At 35.7% G+C, this 16693-nt stretch overlaps 1 protein-coding gene across 2 annotated transcripts in view; it reads left to right on the forward strand.

Annotated features, from left to right (window-relative positions):
- TOX (thymocyte selection associated high mobility group box) overlaps positions 1 to 16693 on the forward strand; it is a 164773-nt gene that overhangs the window by 133009 nt on the left and 15071 nt on the right. For both annotated transcript variants that reach the window (XM_072411152.1, XM_072411151.1), the window contains exons 5-6: positions 1427 to 1657; positions 16463 to 16543. In XM_072411152.1, the coding sequence (XP_072267253.1) occupies positions 1427 to 1657; positions 16463 to 16543 (312 nt within the window). The remainder of the gene's footprint in view (positions 1 to 1426; positions 1658 to 16462; positions 16544 to 16693) is intronic.

Raw genomic sequence — 16693 nt, forward strand, 5'->3', positions numbered from 1 at the left:
TCTCACATACCCATCATACACATATATCATTCTGATAAGCGGACTGTACATGCATCATTCCAATCAACAGAACAAGAGAGGTGAAAACACAGAGACGTATAAAAAATATAAAGCTTAGGCACAAATCTCATCCCAATGTGGCAAGAAATGTAAAAGAAAGAAAACAGCTTGGTATCGAGTAAAAGACCTGATTAGCATTTGGAAGGAATTACAAAGCTTCAATATTTTCTTTGAATGTACAGTGTACATTGGTTTTTCTGTACATTTACTTTTTTATTCTGTTTATTTGAATAGTTTTATCAATTTTTTTAGAATCTTTTATTCTCTTTTTTTTAAGGGATCGACTACAATATTTCACACACAAAAACGTGATAGCACTCAAATAGTTGTCTACTCAAATTATCACAACCAAAAATGCTCTACTTCTAAAAGTTTAAACCTAAGTAACTTATGACTTGCCTAAGCTAAACATAAAAATACCTAACCCTTATATCTATTCCTAGCTTGACCTAATTACAAAATGTAACTTTTTACCTTGACCTAACCCTCACAATTAGCCTCTAATCTAAACAAGTTTCTAGAATTACTTTATATTACCATGCAGGGATTACTGTCTATATACATTATTAATATTGTGAAATAAAATCTACAACATCTTATTACTGTTATGATTAAAACTTGTTTACAATAGCCACCGCTGCCAATCAGAAAATGTAAAAAGGCAAAAGATTTGACCCATATAACTGAGGTCTTAATAATTTCCTATTCAGTCCAAAACTTAAAACGGACAATTAATCTGTATATTTCCTTTCCTTTTTGCTCCACAACCATATACATGCTAGATAAAACATTTCTGATTTAATTAATTACCTGATTTTGGACCCAGCGACAAAGTTATTGCAATGTTTCTGCAATTCAGAGAGTCCATTGCTTAGCTTATTAAACCAGGAATCTGAGCTGACACCCACATGTGATACTAAATGTCTATAGCTAAAAGCACTGAAATCCAGTAAATGAAAGGGTTGGGAGCATTTTAATGAAAAGGAAAGAACTAAATGATGCTGAATAAATATGTAGGATCTATAAATAAAGGAAAAAAGCCTTTACAACTGTTTTAAACTCTGGGTTAGCTGGATTTTAGCATAAAAAATAAGCATTGGACACCTGAGGAACACAACAGTTAAACAGGTGTCCTCACTAAAAGATTTCCCTATTAAATGTACACCGCTGCATAATATGTTGGCGCTATATAAATACTTTCTAATAATAATAATAATATTATTTCCCCTCTAATTCTTTTCCACTGATAACTTCAAAATGTTGAATATCTTTTTTATAAATTTTTTTATAATGTTTTAGTTATCATATGTTATATCATAAGGTTATTTTTGCTTTATGGACTTTTTCTTTGATAATATACACACAGATCAGTGGAGCAGAAAAGCGACCAGCCCCTGATATGGGAAAGAAGCCAAAAACACCCAAAAAGAAAAAGAAGAAGGATCCAAATGAGCCACAGAAGCCAGTGTCTGCCTATGCATTATTCTTTCGAGACACACAAGCAGCTATAAAAGGCCAAAATCCAAATGCTACATTTGGGGAAGTGTCCAAAATTGTAGCTTCAATGTGGGATGGATTGGGAGATGAACAGAAACAAGTAAGTGTTCTGTAATATAAATATTTCTACTCACAGATCACTTAGATGTATGAGATGGCTTGAATTACTGTACTTGTCACTTTCATATTCAGCTTTACAATTTAATGATAATCTTACAACATGGTCATAAGAACCATTGTGTTTTTAGACACCCAGAAGTTCTGTTCTTTGAAAAGCCTTTGTGTTCCATTGGGTGCCACTTCTATTCTTTTTATTTTCAAGATGAACTGATTATATGCTGCTCATATTTCTTTTTACCTCCTGAATGAAACATTTTCCATTTTCCAGGCTGAATACCCTCCCAGTGTGGGGACATAAACAGCCCCTAGAATACCATACCAGTATGTGCAGGGTTCTTTCTGTTCTCTGAAAGGAAATGCCTGTTGTGCTTAAAGGAATCGCAGGAATCAGAAATATTACTTATATGTGGCACAGAATTGTATTCTTCTTGGCAAACAGAAATGCTGTTTTAAGGCATAAACTAACCCTAAAATACGTATAGCTTTACCCCCGGATTAATCACCATTTTGTCTTTAAAGCCAATGTCACATTCAGCTATATGACTAATAATAACTTACAAAAAGAAGTGAGACATATATTGCTCTTTACTTTTTGGCAGACTTGATTATTTTAGTGGTATTGTCCTAGAATATTGATTAAATTTGTATGTATTTTAAAAGGCAAAAAAAAAAGCAAAGATGGGGGGAAAATACATAAACCATAAAAAATACATACCATAAATATGGTAATTTACAAATAACAAGTGTAACTATAAAAGTGCTAATTCAAAGTAGAGCTACCTAAAGTGCCATTACTGCATTCATTGTAAAAGAATGCAAATTGCCTGAATGTAAAGCCAATCTTTTGGTGTGTGTGTAAAGCTACGTACACACTTCCAATTATTATCGTCGGAAAACGAACGACGAACGTTCCTGCACGATATATATGAACGATCGTATAGCACCGATCCTGCACATAGAGGTAACGACACGATCGTTCGTAGATATTGTACACACAATAGATACGATCGTTTAAGCGATAGAGGAACTATGTGCACGACAGGAAAGTGAACGGACGTTCGTTCATCACGCATGCTCTGAACATGGACGATCAACGAACGACCGTACACACGAACGATGTTCAACGATCGTCGCCCAATCCGATCCGCCGGTCCGGTCGTTCGTTTCCAACAATTTTCCTCGTTCTTCGGCGTCGTTGGTTACTTTTTTACCAACGATTTTTTCGTCGTCGTTCGATTGGAACGATAAAAATTGGAAGTGTGTACGCACCTTTAGTCATATACCTGAAACAAGCATGCAGATAACGGTGTGACAGTTAGCTGATTACCTGAGCTATAAATTCATTCTGAGTCAATGGGCCTTACTTAATAAAGCTCTCCAAGGCTAGAGAGGATACACTTTCTGCAGAGAAGTTGGGTGATCCAGCAAACCTGGAATAGATCTGGCTCGGAATACAAAATATTTGCTAGCAAATAGCAAATTACTTTTTGCTATAAGAGAGCCCCTATGTGAGGGTTTAAGAAAACATGTATCCACAGGGAAACCAAAGCAGAAACCAAGAAGCAAGTATGGAAAAATAATAAAGTATAGAAAATAACTGTTGACCTTGCATTGTCCTTATCTCTTTTGCTGTGAGTTGGGAAGACAGAAAAAACCAATGTTAAATTACTTTTGTGTACTGCTAATTGCCATGAAGGGGACGAAATAATGTTATCCACAAAGTTGACAGGTGAAAATAAAAATGAAAAAAAGACATAAACAATAAATTAGCCACTGCATCTGAGGAATAGTAAGCTGCTATACATTACAATTTTTAGTTTAGGTTTAAATACTTTTTATATCCTCCTGAATACATTTTCTCCTATAATAATTTAGAGGATGTTTTTAGATGAATATAGTTGTGAACTTTAATTACTAACAACAACTTACAGGTATAGCCATTCCAGCTTAAGATTCAGCTGCTTGTACATGATTACAGGAATATAAGAATATCACACAGACCTGGAGTGAACCTAGAAAAGTAAATATAAATGAGAATACGTTTCATGATGATACTGGATTAATACAGTGATTAGCCTTTTAGAAAAAGTCTTTTGATTTATCAGCTTTTTGTCACTAAATACTTCAGGTGTATAGTAAATATGTGCTGAGAACATATTGATTAGGGGCTAAAGAGAGTGTAATTAACAGAGAAAGGGCATAACCTAATGTGATGGCAGAGTAATTTACAGCATGCAAACTATGATTAACTCGCTGAGAGTGCAGGTAACACACAGAGAAAATGTAATTCTACACAAAATCAAATATTATGACAGCAAGTGACAAAGCTAGCAGAAAAATGAAATCTGTTTTAAGGCCATTTCATGGGCAACAACAAGTATTCTCATTTGGATACATATTTTGCAGTTATTGTTGTAAATGGTTTATTACCACCTGGTCTCAATTAGTAATGTAAATGTGCCTTCAGCTGAGTGTTTCATAAAAGGTAGGGCTGAAATAGCAGACATTATTTTGGTTGTAAATGTTTTAAATATATGATATATTTAAATATTGTACAATGGGAAAGATGCAAGAGAAACGTTCAGAGTTCACTAACCCACAGCAAACACCCTGATATGATTTACCTGGGACTAATCTGACTTCAGTAAACTAAAATCTTATTGATTGTTATGGGGGCTGTACAATGAATATCTTCATATGGTGTTCTGTACAATATTGATTTTCAGTCTATACTAAAAATAAACTAAAATTTCTAGAAAGTCTTTTGAGGTTTATGTCAGTTTATTTCTGAACAAAGTCTGCATTAATTAAAGATTCATAAATTTAAATCTGAAATTAGATGATTCATAACGTGAGCCATAAGCAGCAAACAGGTTGTACAAACTTACCTTCTTTTTATGCCCTCCATAGGATGCAGTCACTGCTTCATCCCCAAAGTCACCATTTATGCTGCTAACTCTTTAAAGTCCACTATGGTCCTCCTTGGCCTTTTTCCTCTTTTCCAATGGACCCCCATTAAATAGGTTTTGGCACAGCTTCCCCAAGACCCAAACATATGTTCAAGTGTTCTCTACGGGAAAAAAGGTTGAGAATGGATTATCAAAATAATACCTGGCTCCATCACTCTCTGCTCAAACCAAAGTTATATATCAGTAGTTTTCATTATATTTGGGAAGGAAAGTAAGTAACCACCATGGTAGGGATAGTGTACACCATGTGGAACTTATAAAACTATAAACATTTCTAATGCATTAATGTTAAGGGGTTTATTGAATAATGTTTTAACTCTGGATTCACACAATTTACACCTAGAATTTACACATTTTCCCAGTTAATTCCAGGTAGAAAATGTGTACATCTTGGGTGACTAGACCCATACATGCTTTTATATTTTATATCCTGCTAAATACATATTTACCTTGGTTAGTTATGGCTTTCTTATGTGATATATGTGATGTATTTTGCTGAAAAATAAAATTCACATTTTCTATAGGATACAAATAGGTGAGGTCAATAAATTGTTGTAAGGAAATTGCCTGCATTGTAGAAAGAAAATCTAATGCTATTACAAAGATGAAGTAGCTATCATTTGTGATGATAGAATGATGTCTGGATATTTTGTGTAGTTGACGTTTTATTTTTATACGGTGTTCTTTTATCATTGAAGCAGCAATCTTATAATAATAGCAAATGCAAATCTAACTATTCAAATAATGAGACTGCCCTTTTGTGAGAAAAAACATAATAGATACTGTATTGGGGAGTTTTTTTCCGGTGTATCATTTATTGAATCTAACATATTATTTCTTATTCTGAGCTACTTATTCAGAAATCACATGGTCCTTACTGACTTTTTTAAAGCACATCAATCACAATATATAAACCACTGACAGTGTTTTGCAACAATAATTGCTTTATTTGTTACACCATAAGAATTATAGCGTACATATTACAATATAAGAAGTGTGTTAGATTTTATTATTCTTGAATATTCACATCTATATACAACAACAAAGGTAAATTCTTTCCATGATACTTTTTTTTATTAGAACTAAGGGTAAAAATATTCAGGACAAGCGTTCATGGGTCTACCCACTTTGGTGCAAGCATTCTGCAAATCATTTGTGTTTCATGGACCAAGAAGGTGGGAAATCAAGAAATGAAAGCTTGTCCTGAAAATGTGTTGTATTAGTGCAAATAAAAAGTATAATGGTTAGTAACAATCACGTTACAATTATTTATAGCTCACATATATCCATTTTGCTTTTTTTATTACACATCATTTTACAAAGCTCATAATCATGTCACCGACAAATGTCCCTACTATAGTCATTGTCTATCTTTGGAGAGATGCATCACACAATTTCTAATTCTCAAAAACATTTTCAAGTAACACAGTCTAAGGCTAATTTTTGAGGGAAAGACAATAAATCTAATTGCATGTTTTAGTGATGTTGGAGGAAACCCATGCAAACGGGTAGAACATAAACTGTCTAGATAGAGACCTGACTGAGATTCGAACTTTGGGGCCAGAACTGCAAAGGCGGGAGCTCTGGACTCTAGCACACCGAGAGCCTTATTTATTAAAGCTATCCATGGCTGGAGAGGATACATTTCCATCAGTGAAGCTGGGTGATCCATCAAACCTGGAATAGATTTCTTCAAGGTCATTTGCTATTTGCTAGCAAATGTTTCCAATCCAGGACCAGATTCATTCCAGGTTTGCTGGATCACCCAGCTTTACTGATGGAAATGTATCCTCTTCAGCCATGGGCTTTAAAAAATAAGCCTGTATGTGTGGAGTTCCTTTGTCTTCTCCCAGAGCTAGAAGCATGGTCTAAAACCAAAGCATAATGGCTCCCAAGTTGGAATCTCAGCCAAATCTCTATCTACACTGCGTTTGATTCATTCCAGGTTGCTGGATCACCCAGCTTTACTGATGAAAGTGTATTCTCTCTAGTCTTGGGAGCTATAATAAATCAGGCATATAGGGCACAGTAATGGTAATCTGTTGATTTACTGGTCAGCCAAATGATTGGAGCCTTTAAGAAAAAATTATTGCAGCTCGCATCACTGACTACTTCACAGACTATGAGACTGGTTTACATCTCTAAATACAATTCAGCAGTTGTACATGCCATATTTCCATTTTGACAGCTGCCCTTTATATCAGTAAGATCACACCAGGTTATTAAAACGATCTGTAGTGGCAGTAGCTGCATGAGTGGGTAACATATAAAAGGACTTTTAATTTTTTTTTAAATAGAAATAAAGTAAAAGTATAAAATACATTAAATTAACTATAAATGTACAACTTTGAATTAACCTTAAACTATAAATGTAACAATAAATTTAGATTGCCTTCCTTTTTATTGTCAGCATCCTTAACATACAAGTTAGCAGCTTTTACGTGTCTGCCCCCCATATAAAACTTTATGGCCTATTTATAAAAAAGCCTAACAACTGTTACTCTAAGTAATGTCACCAATTTCTATATGAATAATTTTTACAAGAGTTATGAAAATTTTATAATTCACTATTGTAAACTGGGTTTTTAGTTCATATATTTAATTATTCTATTTATCTGTTAACCTCCTTTTAGGAAACACTAGCATATAATAAAATGTTATAATAAAACAAAAAATGATTAAAAAAAACTATTTTACACAGCAGCACAATCTTGCTTGTTTTAAAGGTTTGTCTTTGAATGCATTTGTGTCCTGTGTGTGCTACTTTTCTTCTTTTGGGCAGGGTCCTCCCCTGCACCTCTTTCATTGTTTGTATCTGTCATTTGTACCCCCTATTTAATGTACAGCGCTATGTTATATGTTGGCGCTTTATAAATACAGTTCCATATTAATAATGTAGATAATCATCTGAAAACAAAGTATGTCTAGAGATGGTATTGGTCTGTTATAATCACATTGAGATTATTCACGAATCAGCATCAAAATAATTTAGAAGTTAAAGGTTTGAATGCATATGCTGCAAAATACATTATTGGGTTATTACTATTACTATCTGCATGTATCTGTCTAACAGATGTCACATTTTAATTAAGTTCAGTATAGTAGTCATGATGTATTTTGGGGCACAGGGTCGTAGTCTATAGCCAGCCATTTAATTACTACCAGGCAGTTGTTGAACATTTCCTTACATACAAGACGTACTATATTCATTACTTAGATGCATACACTTGGAAGATTTAACATGTCTCTAGCTTTACCAGCAGTCTAACATTTCACAGGGACCACTAAGGTCATTTTCCTTTTTTTTCTTTTTGTAAAATGGTTGATAAGTGAAAAATGAAAGCAAAGTTGAACTTAAACCAGATGGAAGTGTACAATGTTCTCTTTGCATTTCTAATTGGAAGCACAGTATGGCTGTAATAGATTTGGCAAATTGCAAACAAAATGGCCTTGTTTACGTGACTATCAACAACATGAAAGCTTTAGCCAGAGAGACAAATATACATATTTTGGTCCTAAGAGCTTAACCGTAATGCTGCATTTTGAGTTAAACACAGCATTTAAAAGAAATCTGATGTCTTTGTGTGTGGCTTGTGTGCGTAAATATAGTGAACTCAAGTAATATTGATTATACGTCATCAATTAAAGTAATCTATTTGATCATCTAAACATATATGTCATCCATTATATCTGAATGCAGTATTTAGCTGTGTCTTACTGCTTTATGTATTTAAATAAAAGCTTATGAATGGTTCACACACTATATTTTCATGAAAAGCTGTGAGAGTTTAACTAAGCAAAAACTCTTTCAATTCAACTTAAACAAAGTCTGATGTATTGCACTCTCCAAGAGTCTTGCTCTGTAATTGATTTTCCTACAGCAGTGAATCAGCAAGGATAGCCTTTGCATACAAATGTTTCTTTGCAAACATTACCTGACCTATTTAATGTGGCAATTTAGCAAACAGTGTAACTAATAGCAAACAATAAGCAATCTTGATTAACTGTTATGACAGCTCTAAATCGATAAAATGTGAAATCCATTTTGGTTGGTATAGGTTATGGTATTTTGCAGATTATAACTGCTCCCCATGCTGTTGTATTAAAAAAGCCCATATATGAATAGCATCATCTAATGATGTTTAAACCTATAATCTTGCATTAAAAAGATACAGAGTCGGGGACCTAGTAAGGGTTTAATGATCAGGTAACACATGTAATCACAATGTTAGAGCAGTGTAACATATGCCTCCCTTTAGTCTTTATAATCCATATGCCATAAAATGAGATAGAACTGCAGCAACACCTCATTATTTTATTCTTTAGTATTTATTCCAATGTTTGACGCCTCATGAAATTACTGCTAATGTGTTATAGAAGGGCAATTTTGACACAAGTGAGAAGGATTTAATTTCGCACGCATTCTGTCCTGCTGGTATGTCCTTCCCTCCCCTGGTAGAAGTAGCAAGAGTAAATAGTTAATTTGCTTCAATTATAAGCCTGTCCTGCTAAATTAGAAGCAGCAGGGATATGAAGAGGCAGAATTACACTTATGAGCTGACAAATCCTCAGAGCCTACAAACTGATGTCTTTTTCTTGGAGCCACAGTAATACCGTTCTTTTAATGTCAATCAAATCAGTTACACGTTATTGGAGCTCACACATCCACTTGTCACTTTGCTTAATCACTCTATAAATGGCCATTGTCTTGGGCATTAAAGATAGTGCGCCCCAATGTACCACTAGAGTGCCTGGCATTTCGATGTTTGTCTGATTGGTTACGCCAACCTAATAAACTTTTCAGTTTATGGTTTATGGCACTGCATTTCTTACATTCACTAATGCACTATTCCATTATTAAAACATCCATTGATACTGATAAGTACATTCTATAATATTGCAAGATATACAGTGGCATTCATAACAATAAAGAAAGTTTGTTAAAAATTATATCGAACCATGGCTCGTCTGTTTCAAATCTTGTCATTTAATTTATTTATAATTTTGAAGGTTCAGCTTACATTCACATGCATAAACCTGAAAAAACAGAAATTAGCATTAACTTAACATTTCTTAAGTGAACAGAGTATGCAGTATATTTTTCTTTTGATTAGTAATAATAAATAATTAGGACCTCTGTTCCTCTGTCATTTCCAGTTGCTTAAAATGTAATTGAGGCCATTCTATACTCATGAAAAATGTTTTAACATGCAGTAAACACAGCCATCTCTGACTTCTTTAGCTGCTGGCAATCTGAAACAATTCTTCTTTAAAGATCACTGCAAAAACTCTCAAGTCAATCTCTTAGCAGCTCAGCTCTCTGTGATTACTATTGCTACAACTCCAAAATTCTCCAGCCCTCCGATTTCTAATGTAAAAACCCAGAGCAGTAATTTTGTTTTAATAATATTTATTGAAATTTTTAATATAAACAGAAAAAAGACAGTAAAGACAGAAACAATATTCACAACAAGAAATAAAAAATAACATACAAAAAAGAACACCAACATTAATAATCCAAAAAAAAACCATACGAAACTGGATTATACACACAATAAAACAATACAAAAAGGAATCACTCGAGTCTGTAAGCATAAAATAAAAACTCAAAATTATAAATGAAAAAGCCTACGATCTATGCCCAAGGCTGTATGATGGTCTAGCCAAGGGGACCAGACTTTATAAAAATTGTGCATGGAATCGTTAGCTGCAGCTGACATTTTCTCCAGTACCATAGTGTCTGATAATCTAGATAATACTGCTTGAAAACTTAAACTCGATTTCCGTCATGCTGCTGCAATCACTTGTCGTGCTGCCAGTAAGATAAAAGATAGCAGTTTATGCTGATTTTTCAAAATATCCGGGCAAGTACTATGAAGCAATGCAATCCAGGGGTCTCTTTTAAGAGATATATGTAATACAGATCTTATGTAGTTAAATACCCTAATCCAAAATTTTCTAACTACAGGACAGTCCCACCAAATATGACGAAACGTTCCCAAACTATGACATCCTCTAAAACAATTGGGATTTCCTCCAATAGCAAATTTCGCAACCTTAACTGGTGTAAGATACCATCTAAATAGCATCTTATAAGCATTCTCCTGCATAATAACATTCGGAGAACAAGTGGCAATATGTTGCCAAATCTTTTGCCACTCTTCCTCGTCTAGCTTAGCTCCCAAATCTGTTTCCCATCGTTCCATATAGGAAAGAGGGTGAGTATCCTTATTGATTAATTGACCATATATCATAGAAACCACCCCCACCGAGGCAGAACTTTTATAGCAACAAGATTCAAAACTAGTGAGTTGCAGTGGAGATGCCTGCGTCTTTGTCAACAAACTCTGTAAGAAATGTCTGATTTGTATATATCTAAAAAATTCACTGGAAGGTATTTTCCAGTGCTCCTGAAGGTAGGTGAAGGATTTGATCCCAGTAGGCAATAATAAATCATACTAGATTCTAGAATCGTGATGTCACTCTGTAGCTTTTCTAGATCTGAATCTTCTATTTTAGGTAACTCTATATTAGCAAAAAAACTATGAGCCTGCCTCTCATCCATCTCTGGGGGAGCGGAGTATAAATCTGATAACCGAGACTGGAACTCCTGAACAATATCTAAAGGGTTACTAGTCAAATGTTTAGATGCTGTACGAAGGGAGATCGGAGCCTGCCCAGATGTAAAGGTTCTCAATCTTTTAGCAAGCAGAGTTCCTGGTTTATTGCCACAATGATAGAATTTATGCCTCGTTCTCTGTAATTGGCCTGCAGCCTGATTAGAAAGACAAAGATTCAATTCTGTTCTTGCTTTTCGCAAAGCAATAGAGGTTCCCAATGTGGGATTCAATTTATGTAGCTGAACTTATCTTGAATAGACAGCTTCAAGCTGGGCCTGGGCCCGTGATCTCTCACGTTTCTTAATCGCAGCAATTTGAATTAAGTGACCACACATAACCGTTTTATAAGCCTCCCACAATAATGTAGTAGTTGGCACTGATCCTGTGTTTAATTGAAAAAATTCCTCGGTTAAATCGGACAACTTTTCCATAGTGGCAGGGCAAGATAAGAGAAGCTCATTAAGGGTCCAATGACCAATGCTAGGTTTGACAATTAATGAGGAGCACGTTAATATTATTGGGTCATGATCAGACCAAGAAATCGCTGGTATATGAGCTTTCAAGACAACTGGCAACAAAGTGCCTGGGACCCAAATGTGGTCAATTCTAGAGTAAGAATTGTGGGAAGCTGAATAAAACGTATAGTCACGGGCTAAAGGGTGCAATTCACGCCATATGTCTAGCAGGCCCAGACTCAGGAAGCAATCCTTTATTTCATCACTAGCCGAAAGGGAAGCATTTAAAGAGACGCCACTTCTATCTAATTTCTTAATAGACACTGTGTTAGAGTCGCCACAGCAAATCAAAATCCCTTTAGTATTTTGCCTGGTTATCTCCATCATTTTACTAAAAAAGGAAACTGACGGAGAGTTTGGAGCATAGTAAACCAGGAAGGTGACTTCCGTATTCTGCATTGAACCTCTTAAAATGAGATAGCGTCCCTCCGGATCCGCTACTTGATGCGTACAGATAAAAGGCATGCGCCTATGAAAAGCTATAAGAACACCTCTGTGCTTCTTAGTTGTAGAGGCATGATAGATCTGAGGATATTGTGCATGTATAAACTTAGGGGTAGAGGATATAGAGAAATGTGTCTCCGGCATACATACTACATCAATGCATGATGAGTGACAGTAATTAAACACTACTTTACGTTTAGAGGGTGAGTTGAGACCTTTGACATTAACAGACATTATACGCAGAGCCATACCAGAAACAGACCACAAGACAAGGCTATGCTTACAAACAACATACTATACATGACTCGAGTATTGCCACAAATCCAGTACTTATCAAAAAAACAAACAAAAAATAATAAAAATACAAAAAAACTTTTTACAAAAAAAACATACAAAAGTAACCCATAAAAAGGGTGTAACAAAGGGGCTAAATATGCCCAAAACCCCTCCAAGAGCCCTTGGAGAGACATAGGTGTTGGAACTACTCAGCCTCCGTAACCAAACCTGAGAGACTTGAGTAGTCCAATAGAGGCGCATGCTACCAGCACTTGGGCTATAACTGGAACTGATATGTCTACAGAGGAATCTGCCAAAATAGACACAGTCCGGTTCAAGCAGGTTAACAAACAATAATAGGCAGATGGTTCCGATCATCTGCAAAGAAGCGCATCAGAACAGTTAACCCGGAGACTTAGGTGAAAAGGTTTGGGCTGCCAGGCGTGAAAGGGCTGAAGAGCGTTGATCTGTAACGCCAGGACCCAAGCCTGGATCGCAGGGAGAAGTAGGAGAATGACCTGATTGAGTTGAACCTGGAGCTTCGCTATTCTGCCGGCCTGAAGGCAAGGTGAGTTCAGACGGGAGAGAGAGACCCAGTTGAGCTAAGCGGGCTTGAGCCTCCTCTGGTGTAGAAAAATGGTATTGAGCCCCTTGTAGCATGAACAACAGTTTAAAGGGATAGCCCCAACGGTACCGAATCCCGTTGGAAGACAAAATTTGCAAAAAAGGGCGGAGAGCCCGCCGTTTAGCTAAAGTAGAGGAGGCCAAATCAGCAAACAGGTTGTATTCCACACCTTGAAACTGTAGACGGGGGACATTCCTGGCCTTCATTAAGATAGCGTCTTTAGTGCGGAAAAAATGAAATTTCACTATAACATCCCTTGGTGGGCCACTAATTTTCCTGGGACCCAAGGAACGATGGATCCTATCAAGTTCCAGACGCTCCTGCGTAAGCTCCGGTGCCAAATCTTGGAGCAAGGCTGTAACATAGCCCTGTAGATCTTGAACTGACTCGGGAATTCCTCTGATGCGTAAGTTGCTTCTCCTAGACCGGTTTTCATAATCTTCCAATTGGTCTTTCAGTAGGGAAATCTCCTTTTGTGCTGAGATCATATCTTGATCCAGACTATCCAATACTGTAGTGGCGTCATCCATTCTGGATTCCATGGCAGATATACGCTGGCCTATCTCCCGTATGTCACGCTTCAATTCCGAAGCAATAGATGCCATAGCCTGTGTTAGCTCCTCACGAATCATGCTTCTGAGTTTTTGTATAAAAAGAGAATCTTCATGCAGGGATCGTTCAGGAGGGTCGCTCGGGAGGGCGTCTGTGCTATCCTCAGAATGGTGTCCTGGAGAAGAAGTGGAAGACGCCGGGGGAGACGGCATCGGCGCCATCTTGGTTTTTGAGGCCACACCGCGGGATGAATTCTGCTGCGCCGCGGGACGCTTGGATTTGGAAGCCGGACCCATATAATTCGCTGTCCAGTGCCACAGCAAGTCGCCAGGAACCCAGAAAGATGGCGGTCGTCCGTAGGAATAGCTACGTTTCTCGCTAAAAGCCCAGAGCCGAGCGGAGCCTAGCACGGAAACATCCGATAGTCAGGCCACGCGCATGCGCCTCCTTCCAGAGCAGTAATTTTGTAGAGCTGAGCTTTAGGAGAATGATGGAGGTCAGCGAGGACTTAAACGTTGATGATTCCCTTATCTTGACCACAGCTAGATTTTAAACTGTTAGGACAATGGTTGCCATTGATTTTATAAAAATAATGCTAGTCTGTTTTAGGGGGAAAACAATTCTTATATTTTTATAGTACAAGGTATGATATCTATGAGGACCTCAAAACCAGATCTCCAAAAAGGAAACCATACTTTTTTCATACTTTTTACATAAAGTGTAATATATATATATATATATATATATATAGTATATATCATATGTAATGTTGTCACATGGTTGTCACATAATCATATGTTGTCACATGGCATTATTATATGTATGTATATATATATCAATGGCATGTGACAGTCTTGGCCCACATATGACCAGTGTTTCATATAAAGGATGAAGTGACTATTTTGTAATAAGTAGGCTAAGCTGAGGGGAAGGTGGAAGGCACCCAATTTATTAGTCTGTAGTCTGAACAGGAACATAAGGATAGAGCTATCCAATTGGGTCTAAACCTTTTTATATGCCACTGTCAGGTGTCAATGATTTATTAGGAATTTTTAGCTAGTGGTAGTTAGTCACATTCATCCAGACTTGTTCTTGTAATGTTAAAGACATTTTGTAGCCTTCCAAACCACTTCATCAGTCCTACATTAATGAAGTGGCTTGAAAAGCCAAGAAATGTCTTTAACATTGCAGGAAAAAGTCCAGTGACTGACAATGACCTGGATAACTAAGAACCTTTACAGACACAAACATAATACAGATTTTTAACTGTAGTTCAGCAATTTACTTTATAATTTTTAAGAAACAATAATTTCAGGTCAGTTTTCTTTTACTTTTTTTTAAAATAAGTTTTATTTTTTGTATATAAAGTTGTAATTTTACAAATAAAAGTTAAAGCTGAATTTCTGGCAAAACACCAAACTCCGAGTTGATATAAGAACTGATATACCTGCCAAAGGACTTGTATTCCAGCATGCAGTCTTTAGATTTTCATAGCTTTACCATATAAACTGTTTTCTGCTATGGTAATACCATACAGATAGGTCACCTTCCTGCACCAAGCCAGAATGGACAGTGAAGAAGAAGCAACATATTATTGAGGTCATTTCTTTGTTTTCTTGTCACGATGTTCCTAGCTAGTACATTTAATGTGGAATACTTGATTGGATTCTAGTGTTGCCATGCTCCAAGTCCAATTTTTACTGTACAAAGAAATAAAAGAGGTTGAAATAAAGTAACAAATAAATATTTTTACTAGTTGCATTTAAATCACAAATTTAGTTATTGTTATATTTGCCAAATGATTGGCATTTTTAAGTAAATCCCAACAATTACCTTATTTATTATGTTATTACTATTAAACAGGATTTATATAGTGCCAACATATTACGCATCGGTATACATTAAATAGGAATTAGTTGTTATTTAAAGTGGTTTCTTTTTGGTCTGTTTAATTTATTATTTGTTACATGCTTTTAAAATGCAAAAGATATCTGTTGATCAAATCAGAAATTCAGAGGTGTTCTGTGTCTTCTGCACAGTATCATAAGAAGTGTAATTAGCCATCTCAATTTTTTCCATGGAATAGGGAACAATTGTTTTTTATGTTGTGGAGAGATTATGAGCTGAGTGGATTGCTGGCACATTAATGGTATGTTCCCTACTTACAGTCTTTAAAGGCATAAAATATGGGAAATAGTACATGTATTACAGAGATGTACTGCATATGTTTTCTTTTGTATTATTCCTGGACATGTACTTTAATACAGAGTGCTTCCATTGTACTAATATACAGTTACCCTGGCAAACATACTAAAAAGGAGCCTAAAACTTCACTTCTTTGTTGGAAATAATAAATATGAAATATGAAATAATTTCTTTTGTCCTAAACATAATAAAGAAAAAATATCAAATAACACTATAGATTCACATTAAAACACAGTTCAAAGAAAATGAAGACTTGGGAATATATTAAAGGATAGCAGAGAAAATTAAAGCATCAGTTTTGCTCATAAGAACCAATCAGACTTGTGGAATTGATTTGTAATCTTTAATTCTGTTTTTGTAAAGGTGACCTATTTGATATATATAAAAAAAAACATCAAATGCCATTTTGTGACATTGCCAGGGTTTATTTCTTTTTTAGAAGTGTGAGAGGCACGCATTAGACTTAGTAGAATCCTTGTGGTTTATTCATTAGGATGCCTCAGTGAAGAGGCAATAGATTTTCAAGATTTCTCGAAAAGCTTTGTATGATTAAATGTTTTAAATGTGTGTTACTTGCAGGTGTATAAGAAGAAAACTGAAGCTGCCAAAAAAGAGTATCTGAAGCAGTTGGCTGCATATCGAGCAAGCCTTGTATCCAAGGTAATGTCAAATATTTATGCCATACATTTTTCCAGTACCACTTAAATGCCTTGCCAAATTCATATTATGTAACATTCCATAATAGAAAAATGAGGAACTCATTTACTGCAATCATCTTTCTCTAATAATATTGTTAAAAACAAGTTGCAA

The sequence above is a fragment of the Pyxicephalus adspersus genome, chromosome 5, assembly GCF_032062135.1.
Source record: "Pyxicephalus adspersus chromosome 5, UCB_Pads_2.0, whole genome shotgun sequence".
Taxonomy (NCBI): Eukaryota; Metazoa; Chordata; class Amphibia; order Anura; family Pyxicephalidae; genus Pyxicephalus; species Pyxicephalus adspersus.